Below are 11474 nucleotides of genomic sequence, written 5' to 3'. Positions count from 1 at the left end.
CTGTCTATATATGTCAACGATTATCTCGTTTGAGTTGATTCCACATTTCTACCGTAGCGTCTTTGGTCATTGTTTTCTTTAACGAGTCTCAACAAGTGGTATCAGAGCTATTTGGTTGTTTTACTCAGATTTGATATGGCATCATTTTCGTGCTGAGAAGCTAGACAGTTTGTCAAACTTTAAGTTGTGGCAGCAACGGGTTTACGATCTGTTGATACATCAGGATTTGACGTTGACCGTGGACGGGCTGAAGCCTGCTAATGTTACGCAGCTGATTGGCACAAGTATCAGTAGAAGGCCGCAAGCACCATTCGGTCCAGTTTATCTGATAGTGCTCTTTATCATGTTCTCAGCGACAAGGATCCCATGGCAATTTGGGATAAGTTGGCGAAGCGCTTTGCATCAAAGTTGATGATGAACAAGTTGGCGTTGAAGAGAAGATTGTTCGGACTACGTATGGCTGAAGGTGCTGATTTATCAGTTCATATTGATTGTTTTAATCAGTTGATTACATATTTGATGAAGATTGAGGAGGTGTTATCTGACGAGAACAAAGTGATACTTTTTCCTTATTTCTCTTCTCGAGTCATACGATCACCTCGTGACGACCTTGTTGCTTGGAAGTAAGGAGCAAGGTCTTGAGGAGGTTATTACAACCTTGATGGAGTATTATCAGTGGAAGAAAGGAGCTGAAGATACTCTTGGTGAGGCACTCTACGTGAAGAATGGGAAGGAACGTGGGCGGTAGAAGGAGAAGGGGAAGTCGGAAGAGAAGAACCATCGGTCCAAGTCTCGGACCAATTGGTTGAAGACCGTGACATGTCACAAGTGTCATGAGAAAGGACATCTGCGGAGAGATTGTCCAAAGTTGAAGAATGGGAAGACGGATGGTGGTAGACATGGTCGTTCTATTCTGTTTGTTTAAAACGAACAAAAAATTCGCACAAATGAACCGCACAGGGGTCTGTTCGGTGTGTTGTTCTTTTTATGAGCAAAACTTTGAACAGATGTTCGAACAATTTGCACAAACGAACAAATTCGCACAACCAAACAAAATTCGCACAACCGAACAAAATTCGCACACACGAACAGATTCGCACAAACGAACAAATTATCTCAAAATGAACATATTCGCATAAACGATTAAATTCGCACAAACGAACAAATTCACAGAACTGAAACAAAATTCCCACAAACGAACAAATTTGCACAAAAAGAACATTATTGTTCAGAAATTGCATAAAATGCACTAAATTGCAAAAAATTGTTATGGATCTACCAATGTATACTAAACTAAGAATATTCTAATTTATTATGACGTTATACTAATTCACTACTCGCAAGTCACAAAACGCCATATTCAGTATAATTCTATCGGTGCAAATCTAACAGTCATTGAATCTAGTGATAATGTCATTTATACTTTCATGGTATCTGATATGTGAGGGTTTATGTCATTGTTGGGCACTTAGATTTAAGAAAAAACTTTGGATTATTTTAACGTATTCATTTGGCAATTTAATCAGAAGAGGGGATTGTACTGAATTCATTTTGGTAATTCATTTCATTTCATTGGGTGACATAACTGAATTGATTCGGTTTTAAAGGAAAGGAATTAATTAATTTAATAGATTTTTTAGAATTAATTTCATTAAAATGACTTACATGAAACGGAGTGTACTTCCATGTTTTTTTAGGATTTGGTTAGAGGGTGGAACGATTAGATTTCAATAATAATATTTTTAGGTATATGTTCAATAATCATATAACTTTTTTTAGTTCTCATACCAAGGTATGATAGATGTATCCAAACCGTAATGAAGTCAAGATGCCATTTTTGAAATCAAATGTTAGGGTTCCTAGTTTTGTCTGAGAGAGAGAGCAAGAGAGAACGAGAGGGAGAGGGAGAGCGTGAGGGTGAGTGAGAGAGAGGAAGACAGAGGGAATGAGAGCGATGGTGAGAGTGTGGGACAGAGAATTGGAGAAGGAAAGGGATAGGGAGATAGATAAATGAAGAGAAAGGGGGAATTAAGGACAGAGAAAGGGAGAATTAGATAGATAGAGAGTAAGGGAGAATAAGAGAGAGAGAAAATCAAAGAATAAGAAGGAGAGAGAGAATCGGAGATAGAAAAAGAGAAGATCAGAGAATGATAGAAAGGGAGAAAGAGATATAAGGGAGAGAGAAAGATGGAACTAGGTACCGCAAGAAAACTAGAGACAGAGTTAGGGAATGAGAGAAAAGTAGAGAGGAGAAAGCGAGGAAAAGAGAGAATCATATAACTAAAGAGAGAGAGAAAGAGAGAATCAGAGATAGAGAGAATACCAGAGAATGGTAGAGAGAGAAAGAAAGAATTGGAGAGAGAGAATGAGAAGTAGCTTACAAGTGAGGGAGGAAGAGAGAATGAGAAAGATAGAAAGAAAAAAATGAGAAAGTGGGGGAAATGGAGAATTAGATGAAGAGAATCTTATAGAGATATCTGGGGAACTAGAAGGAGAGAAATAGAGAGTTAGAGATAGAGAATTGAACAAATAGATAGAGAGAGAGAGAGAATTAGAGATAGAGGAAGAGCAAATCAGAGATTTAGAGAGAGAGACGGAGGGATTCAGAGATATAGATATAGAAAATCACAGATTTAGAGAGAGAGACAGAGATTCTGCAATTTTTCTCATCAGTAATTTTTCTTCAGAGGCCGCAATCTCTCCTTATGGCAGGAAATTTAATTTTTGAAGAAAAATTAAACACTATGTGGAGACATATCCTTGAGTGTATATGTATTTTAATCCACCAAATGCAAAGCGTGGGGTACACCATGTCTATTTTTGAAGAGTAGGACACATTTTTGAAGGAAAATATCTCTCTTCAAAATTGAAGTCCCTCTTCTCACCCAAACCTTCAAAATTCCAATCAGATTTCTGGCTGGGTATTTTCAGCTAGAGAACCAGCTTTCCGCGTCCTGGTCGAGTATGCTCTTTTGGCGATGGTTGAATCCTGAGTAGTGCCCTCAGCTTGATGACCAGCACTCCTGCTCTGCACAGGTAAAGAAAATCTTATAATTGGAGACAGAATTAGAGAGACGAAGAGAAAGAGGGATTTGAAGACAGAGCAAGGGAGAATTTGACAGATAGAGAGTAAGGGATAATAAGAGAGAGACAGAGAGAACTCGAGAATTAGAGGGAGAGAGAGAAACGGAAATAGAAAAAGAGAATAGTAGAGAATGATAGAAAGCAAGAAAGAGATAATCAGGGAGAGAGGAAGATGGAATTAGGGACCAAGAGAAAACTAGATACGGAGTTAGGGAATGAGAGAAAACTAGAGAGGTGAAAGCGAGGAAAAGAGAGAATCAGCTAATTAGAGAGAGAGCGAAAGAGAGAATGAGAGATAAAGAGAAAACCAGAGAATGATAGAGAGAGAGGAAAAACCAGAGGAGTCTCGCATTTAGACCACGGGATTCTTCCATCATTGTCGCCGGTATTGTGTGGTGGAGTGCTAATTTGTGTGTTAAAAAATGAAATAATTTGCCATGACATGATCAAAAATTTTGTTCATGAAGGCAAAGATAAATAATAGAGCTCTCTACACCAGACAAGGAGCAAGGACAGAGTCTAACCCGTCGGTGCATTCAGACGTATGTTTAATGACCGTCCTCTTCATCAACGTCTTTGTCCTCATCTGCTCTCAGGTCGTCATTGCTGTACAATGCCTTCAACATCATTAACACTTCAACACTCTCTGCCGTGACCCTCGATCGCGTGTAGTCGATTACTTGGCGACCCTCTAAAAATAGACGCTCACACACAGCACTCATCGCTTGAACTTCTAGGAATTCCTTCGCCACCAACGCTAACGCGGGGTAAGAAAGCTGAACTGTTTTGGGGGTAAAATTAGTCAGAAATTCAATAAGTGAAGCACAAGATTTGGAATATAAACAAAGCAAATTATATGATACCTGTCGGCTTCCACCAATGTAACACCACCATACCGAATGCTGGGGGGGGCATCGTGTATACATCAAGCTCTGCAATCGGATCAACTCGTTGTGGTAGCTTAGACGGATCTAGTATTTCTTCAAGCTCCATTTGTATGAAATCACTCATCGTTGATAGAGCGGTTGGTTCCGTGGGCCAATTCCCGGGGTTCCTGGATACTGAATGTGTCCCCATGATATTACGGATGGTAGATAGAACCTCATTCTTAGCTTGTAGATCAATCAAGCAAAGCTTCATAGATGGATCAAGTAAAGAGGCGATAATGAAAACCTCGTTTCGTGTTATTACAGACACGTATTTATCTAGCTTAGCCTGCATACCAGAACAAACATTAGATAAGGTGCTCCTTTGCCTCGCGTAGATAGCATGACCAACTATAAGCATGGATGAGTTTGATGCACCCACACTAATTCGCTCTAGATGCCTCATCAATCCCTTAATAATGACTATAGCCTCATTTGACGTCAGTCCCTTGGTTTGGATAGCAACAAAGGTACTAAGCTAGAGTGGTTTGAGTAAGTCGACAAATTTTTGCACTAGCTTGCATCCTATGTCAAGTAAGGCTTGTTTTCAAAGTGCGGTGGACACCATCATATCGATAACAATCTTCTTTTCAGTGCACCCGCATAACATCTTATAAGTGGAACTCCACCTAGTAGGGCAATCTATCGGGATCCTCCTCGCGTTTGACATATTTAATTGTCTGCAATATGAAAAGTACTTTGCCTCTTGCCTCATTGATCCTTGTATAGCAATCACCACCTCTCTTAGGCGTCGAACAACATCCCCTAAGGAAATTGCATGAGAATCATATTCCTCCGCATCCATCACAACATAAAGGTTTGTGAGGTCTACTTCGTCAATGAAACTTGACTCGAGGACACCTTTGACGACATTGAGTGCCTTCAATCCAGCCTGCATAACTAAGTTGATGGCATGCGCAATACACAATACATGTCTCTTTGCATTGAAACATACATTCACTGGCCGCAACTCTCGTTCCAATATCGCCATCATTGTTGCGTCATTCGAAGCATTGTCCATCGTAATAGCGCACATCTTCTCACTCAACTTAAATTCTGCCAGAACTTCCAACACAATCTCGATCAAGCACTCCCCAGTTTGGGATCCCTCCAACTGGCGTATGGCGAGGACACATTAGCACATTTTCTATTCCGTGTCTACCCAATCAACGGTGAGTCCTATAAATGATATTCGATTCGCCGAAGTCCAACAATCCAGGGTGATGGCCACTCTATCAACACTCTCTAGATGGTCATGAATACCGTTCCTCAACTCAATATACGGCTTGAAAGCCTTTTCCTTAACAGCCCTTCTTGATGGAATGGATAACTCCTCTTGTGCGATGAATCAAAGCAGTCGGATGAAATATTTCATACATACAATGTTCCACGCTGAGGCTGACTGACAGATGAAATGTACAAGCTCTTGTTTTGTCGTCTCCGACAAGTGACCAGTGAAGTACAGTTTTTCAGTACCTTGTCGATCAAAGATGTTGGCCATCGATGATTGGCTTGGAGAGTTGCAATCTTGAGCCTTCAGCTCGTTATACTCTTTACGGTGCACATTTTGAAATGACGTCATAGAATTGTATTGCAACTACACTTAGTTTGCTCTACAGTCACTACACGACCCTGAGTACGGGTCGCACAAAGCTTGCATGTGAACACCTTTGGCTCCACCTCTGTGAACTGTACCCGTGCAGTGCATTCATTTTTTTCTCTTTTTCTTCTTCCCACCATGGCCAACACTCCCCTCGGACGATGAAGAGCTTCCATGGGAACCAAAGGCATATGATAGAGGTTCCCTAGGCATCCTATTATGATTGGAAATTTGTATTACTTAAAAATTTCATACAATACCAAGCTCAATTCGGACATTGCTTGATGTGTACTCATGAAGTACAAATGTTCAAATAGTTTCATAAATAGAAAAGTAAGAAATTCGTGACAACTAAAAAGGTGAAAAGTAGATTCGTACATCACAAGGATAAATAATAAAGCAAACAAGGTGAAATATAAGGCAATTAACGTAAATTGAAAAATTCTCCAATCCGTGTACCATTTGTCACATAAGTATGCACCTTTGTAATTGCCTCCAAGGCAAATTCAGGAATGGTTCAATAGGCAGATAAATGCTCTAAATGTTATGGAGAGAACAGAGAATGCCACGTAGAGCTTCGTATCGGAAGGCAGAGAAATGTTCAGATTACCACATATGACTTCATGCTGAAATAAGATAAAAATCAACCGAAACATCCAATGGAGATAGTTCAAAAGACACTCAGAGAACGAGTGATAAAGCAATCGACAAAGAGAATCAGGGGTTGATAAAACATAAAGAAATATGTGTCTGCAAAGTTGACTGATAAATCCATAAAATCAGAGAATTACAAAGATAGAGAATTTGAGAGAAAGAGTAAGTTGCAGAATTAGAGAGCCAATGAGAAAAATAGATGAAATGAGGTTTAGAGATAGTGAGTTAGTGAGAGGGCGAGAGGAAGAGAGAGTTAGACATAGACCAAGAGAAAAATCAGAGAATCAGGGAGAGAGAGTGAAAACATGCAAATAGAAGCTAAATAAATACTAAATTCATCATATTTTTGGGCTTTTAATGCATAAAACATTTACGTTTAGTGCATGTTATCATGATTTTAGGTTAAAATAATACATTTCTTGAATTTCAAGTTAAAGAATACCTTTAATCAATATTTAGGTCAATTTACAGGTTAAATGGTTTTAAAATGATGCTTAGAACAATTGAATTGATTTTAGTTGTCCTATTTCTCTAAATAAAAAGAAGCTAAAAATTAAAGGTCTTTTCGAAATGAATAAACCAGTTTTTATTATGGATTTATAAATATTTTTACAATTTATTTTATGTGTTCTTTTCATAAAAAATTAAAAAAAGCTTTTTTTTTATTAAAACCGGCCCTAAGTGGGCCGGTTCGAGTGCGAACAGTTTCTTTTACGACGCACAGAACGCACGAAGGAGCGCACCGCACGTAGCAGTGCATGGGCATATCAGAAGGATAGCTATCCCCTTCAGTGCGCGACACGCACATACGCAATTTTGTGCGTGTCCCGCATGAAAGGGAGACATATAAAGCCTCCAAGAGCCAATCACGTCGCGTTGTACGCTCTGCGTACAACGCAAAACGGATGAGAGTTCTAACAGAAACGGAAGAACGTGTTCTTCCGATTCCGCGGCGATAAAAGAAGAAAAACGAAGATTATTAGGGCATTCTTGATTGTTAAAGCTCAAGGAAGGATCCCCTAGCCTCCTTGAAGTCTCAAGGATCACCCAAGAAGAGTTTGAAGCTCGATTCGTGGACAAAACTCGCAGATCCGTCGCCGCAAATTTTCGGAATTTCAAGCCAAAATCGGAGGAAAATCTTCGGCGTTCGTTGCTCGAAGCTCGCCTGGATCGATTCTCTGCTCTTTCTGGTACCTCTAGGTTTATCCGTGTTTGATTTTGCACCTTGTTTCATACTTCATTTTCTGAAATTTTCACTCGTTTATGCTCGCCATCGTTCTTTTTATGTTCCGGAACGACGGCGACGTGATTGGCTCTTGGAGGCTTTATATGTCTCCCTTTCATGCGGGACACGCACAAAATTGCGTATGTGCGTGTCGCGCACTGAAGGGGATAGCTATCCTTCTGATATGCCCATGCACTGCTACGTGCGGTGCGCTCCTTCGTGCGTTCTGTGCGTCGTAAAAGAAACTGTTCGCACTCGAACCGGCCCACTTAGGGCCGGTTTTAATAAAAAAAAGCTTTTTTTAATTTTTTATGAAAAGAACACATAAAATAATCCAACTCCATTGTACGACTTCTATCCTCCATAATAAAACCAACTTGTCTCCTTGGAGCTCTAGAATACAATGCTTCCGGAAAGGGGATTGGTGGACAATAATCATCAGAATATAAAATATTTTTTATCACTAAGTCATTCTTTTTCTTGTTCTCATCTTCATAAATCAAATCTTGGATATCTTCCATTACTTTTTTCTCACGTAATCGTTCATCCTCCTCAATGATTCTTCCAAAATCTTCAAATATCACATGTATATCAGAAAGAATCTCCTCAAACTCCATTATATCACATTTATCCTCTATAATAAAATCAACTTGTTTCCTTGGAGCTCTAGAATAAAGTGCTTGTGGAAAAGGGATTGGTGGACAGTAATCCTCAAAATCTAAGACTTTTCCAATCACTAAGTCATTCTTCATATTATTCTCATCTCCATTTATCGAATCTTTGAAATCATTGACAAAATCAGAAAATGAGTCTTCCTCTTCCTCGTTTGCATCCCTATCATGCATGATATCATTATCTTTGATATTGTATTCATGAACTTTGTCAATGATATTAAATGATGCCTTACTAGGTTCAATTTCATGCATATAATCACTTTCATGGTATGGAGATGATGAATCAGAAATTTGAAAACTCGTAAAGATTTGAGTGAAGATTGATCTTCCCTTTCATCCAATGATCGTGTATCTTGGAGTTGGGCTGAATCTTCTGAAGACTCATAGCTCATCCTGCTTTTGTGTTGATTTCAGCATGTCGATCTGCATCAGAATGAGCTTCTTCTCCTCTTCCCAAGCCTTCTCCTTTTCCTGCAATCTTATATACTCCTTTTGTAGTTTGTTTTCATCAATAAAATCCGACAAACCTTGGTTAGTTTGATCATGAGAAATAGATGAACAAGAATTTGAATATTCAGAATTTCCATATGCACATGGATCACACTTCTTAGAAAATTTAGCGACGCTCGAAGCACTTTGCATTTCTTTCTCCACATCCATTCAAACAAAGTTTTACCACGAAGATCGAAAGTAGAAGGAGAAGAACACTCTGAAGATCGAAAATCATAGGATGAATGTATGTCAGCAATTTGAGAATTCTCATGTTCATTTTCTTGCATATTTTTCATATTTTTCTCAATCATCCATTCAAACAAGGTTTTATTGCCAAAATCGGGAGTAGAAGGAGAATCACACTTTGAAGATTCAAAATTATCATGTGCATATGCATCACAACTTTCAGAAAAATCGATGATATTTGAACTATTTTGCATGTTTTTTTCAACCATTAATTCTAGCAAAGTTTTCTTACCCGGATCATCAGTAGAAGGAGAATAAATATTTGAATAGAAATTTGAAGATCGGGATTCATAGGAAGCAAAATTTTCAGAAATTCTAGAATTATGACATTCATTTACTTTAAATCGATTCGTATTCCTTGAAATAGGAAAATTATCATGAAAATTAGGAGAAATTGGTTGAAAAGGAGAAGAATTGCTAGAAAATTGATCATATGAAATAGAATTTCCCAAGTAGTATTGATTATTGCAAATCTCCTTTCAGTTGTCTGGAAATTCAATCATGGGAACGCCGGTATGATTATATGAAGGCAATAAGAATTAGAAAATTGAGGATTAAGAGGAGCATGTGAGTGAAAATTATTGTAATAATCAGGGAAATTGGATGTTGATGGACAAATAAAATCAGAAAAATAAGGAGAATAATTTCCCTCATTCGAGCATGAAATATTCTATTTGCTGCTAGACATGTGGCACCTGAATTGTCACAACACAATGTTGGTACTACTTCTGAAAGTACTTGAATTTCTTTGAGTAGTGATTGTATCCAAAGAATCTCAGCAGTTGTATTTGCGAGGGCTTTATATTCTGCTTCTATGCTGGACGTGGCAACTGTGGATTATTTTTTTGAACTCCAAGAAACTAGATTTTCCCGGATAAAAATGAGATAAGCTCTTGTTGACATGCTTTGTTAACTGTGAAAGCTATATCGGGTCTAGTAAGAGTAAAATACTGTAATGCATGAACAATTTTTCTGTACCAAGTGTCATCCAGTTTGTTATTTTCAGTTGTAGTTGTTGAAGATAAACCAATAGGAGAAGGTAGTAGTTTTGAATTTTCCATATTTTGTTTTTGTAGATTGGTTTAAAGGTTTTGTGATTGCGTTAAAATAAAACATTTTGGATGAGGTAATAATTCTTTGCCAAGAAAATATTTGGCAGGTCCAAGATCAAGAATTGCAAATTCAGAATTGAATTTGACGTTGATGTCCGAACATCATTATCTAACACTCTATTTGGTGTGAATGATGATGTTTTTTGTGTTCTGTCGATACTTGGAATATTTGATGTAATGATGTGAAAAGATCCAAGTATCCCTAAGTATTTTACTGAAGATGAAGTAGAAGTAAGAGGGAAAATATACATTGAAATGTAAATATTACCTGATTGCATTGAAAAACATCTGTATCCTAAGTTCGTTGAGCTGTATTACAGGTAAACACATTCCCTGACTGTGAGTTCAGTTTATGCTGAGCATATTGCTTTAAGTATAGATAACACTCACAACCAAAGGTTCTCGAAGAAGAATAATCCGGTGATCTTTTAAACTATATTTTGAAAGGTGATTTATTTTTTAAGAGAGGTGTTGGTAATCTGTTGATGAGATATACAGCAGTAGCTACTGCTTCAACCCAATTTTGTTTTTGCATTGAAGCATAATGAAGCATTGTTAAAGTGGTTTATACAATATGTCAGTGTTTGCTCTCTACTGTTCCTACGAACCATACCATGTGTTTTTAGAATTGAGTGAAGCACCTGGTATTCTCCTCCCCAATCTGATTGAAATACTTAATTTGAGTAGAAAATTGGTTTCTACTATCCTTTAAAATTCTAAAAATTTATACAATACATCATTTTTTCGTTTCAAAGGTATAGCGAAGTACATTTACTGTAATTATATATGCATACAACATAATATGAAAAATCAATATTTGATAAGACATGTAATGGTCCCCATAAATCAAAATTAATAATTTTGATTGGTTGTTTAGAAAAAAATTGAGTAAGAGTAAATATAAGCATATGTGACTTGGAGATTTACAAGAATCACAAACCCATTGTTTTAAGCATTTGTGAAAGGAATTCCAATTTTCCTAGTAACTTGATGTAAAATTCTAAATTGGGGATTTCCAAGTCGTGAGTGCCATGTGTCTGTAGTCATCCTTTCTCCAACAAGGCCATGGGTTGATTTGTTTGCGGCTGCAAACAATACATTCATTCTCTAATTGTTCCCCTTAGCAAGATGAGGTTGGTTTTCTTGTCCTTCACAAGACGATAAGATGGATGAAATTCCACAAAAAAAATCATTATCTTAAGTTAGTTTATGAACAGACAAATAATTTTTGTAATTCCTGGCACGTGTAAAACATCTTTAAGATAGTCTTTTATTATAAGTTGAAATATTAGAGGAGCCAATGGACAGAATTTTCAAACCTGTACCATTACCCATTTGAAGATGTTTGCTTCATTGATAGTCGGTTGTGTTTCGGATCAGTCTTCAATCGAGTGTCACATGGTAAGTAGCTCCACTATCTGGGAACCATAAACTGTTTTTAGAGTTTCTTAGAGTGTATGC

At 37.7% G+C, this 11474-nt stretch overlaps 1 protein-coding gene across 1 annotated transcript; it reads right to left on the bottom strand.

Moving 5' to 3' along the window:
• Nucleotides 1-3632: 3632 nt before the first annotated feature.
• Nucleotides 3633-4077, bottom strand: LOC144704952 (uncharacterized). The gene is made up of 2 exons (XM_078577536.1): nt 3948-4077; nt 3633-3865 (listed from the first exon to the last, which is right to left on the bottom strand). The coding sequence occupies exons 1-2, from the start codon at nt 4075-4077 to the stop codon at nt 3633-3635; spliced, it is 363 nt and encodes a 120-aa protein (XP_078433662.1).
• Nucleotides 4078-11474: the final 7397 nt, after the last annotated feature.

This window comes from Wolffia australiana, chromosome 6 (genome assembly GCF_029677425.1).
Source record: "Wolffia australiana isolate 7733 chromosome 6, ASM2967742v1".
Classification (NCBI taxonomy): domain Eukaryota; kingdom Viridiplantae; phylum Streptophyta; class Magnoliopsida; order Alismatales; family Araceae; genus Wolffia; species Wolffia australiana.
This window is presented reverse-complemented; position numbering and strand designations above follow the sequence as displayed.

What these genes read in the sequence shown, in the direction of transcription:
- LOC144704952 (XM_078577536.1), bottom strand. Translation starts at nt 4,077, where the DNA reads ATGGAGCTTGAAGAAATACTAGATCCGTCTAAGCTACCACAACGAGTT. An exon ending in ACATTGGTGGAAGCCGACAG is followed by an intron (nt 3,866 to 3,947) that starts GTATCATATAAT and finishes CCCCCAAAACAG; the next exon opens with TTCAGCTTTCTTACCCCGCG.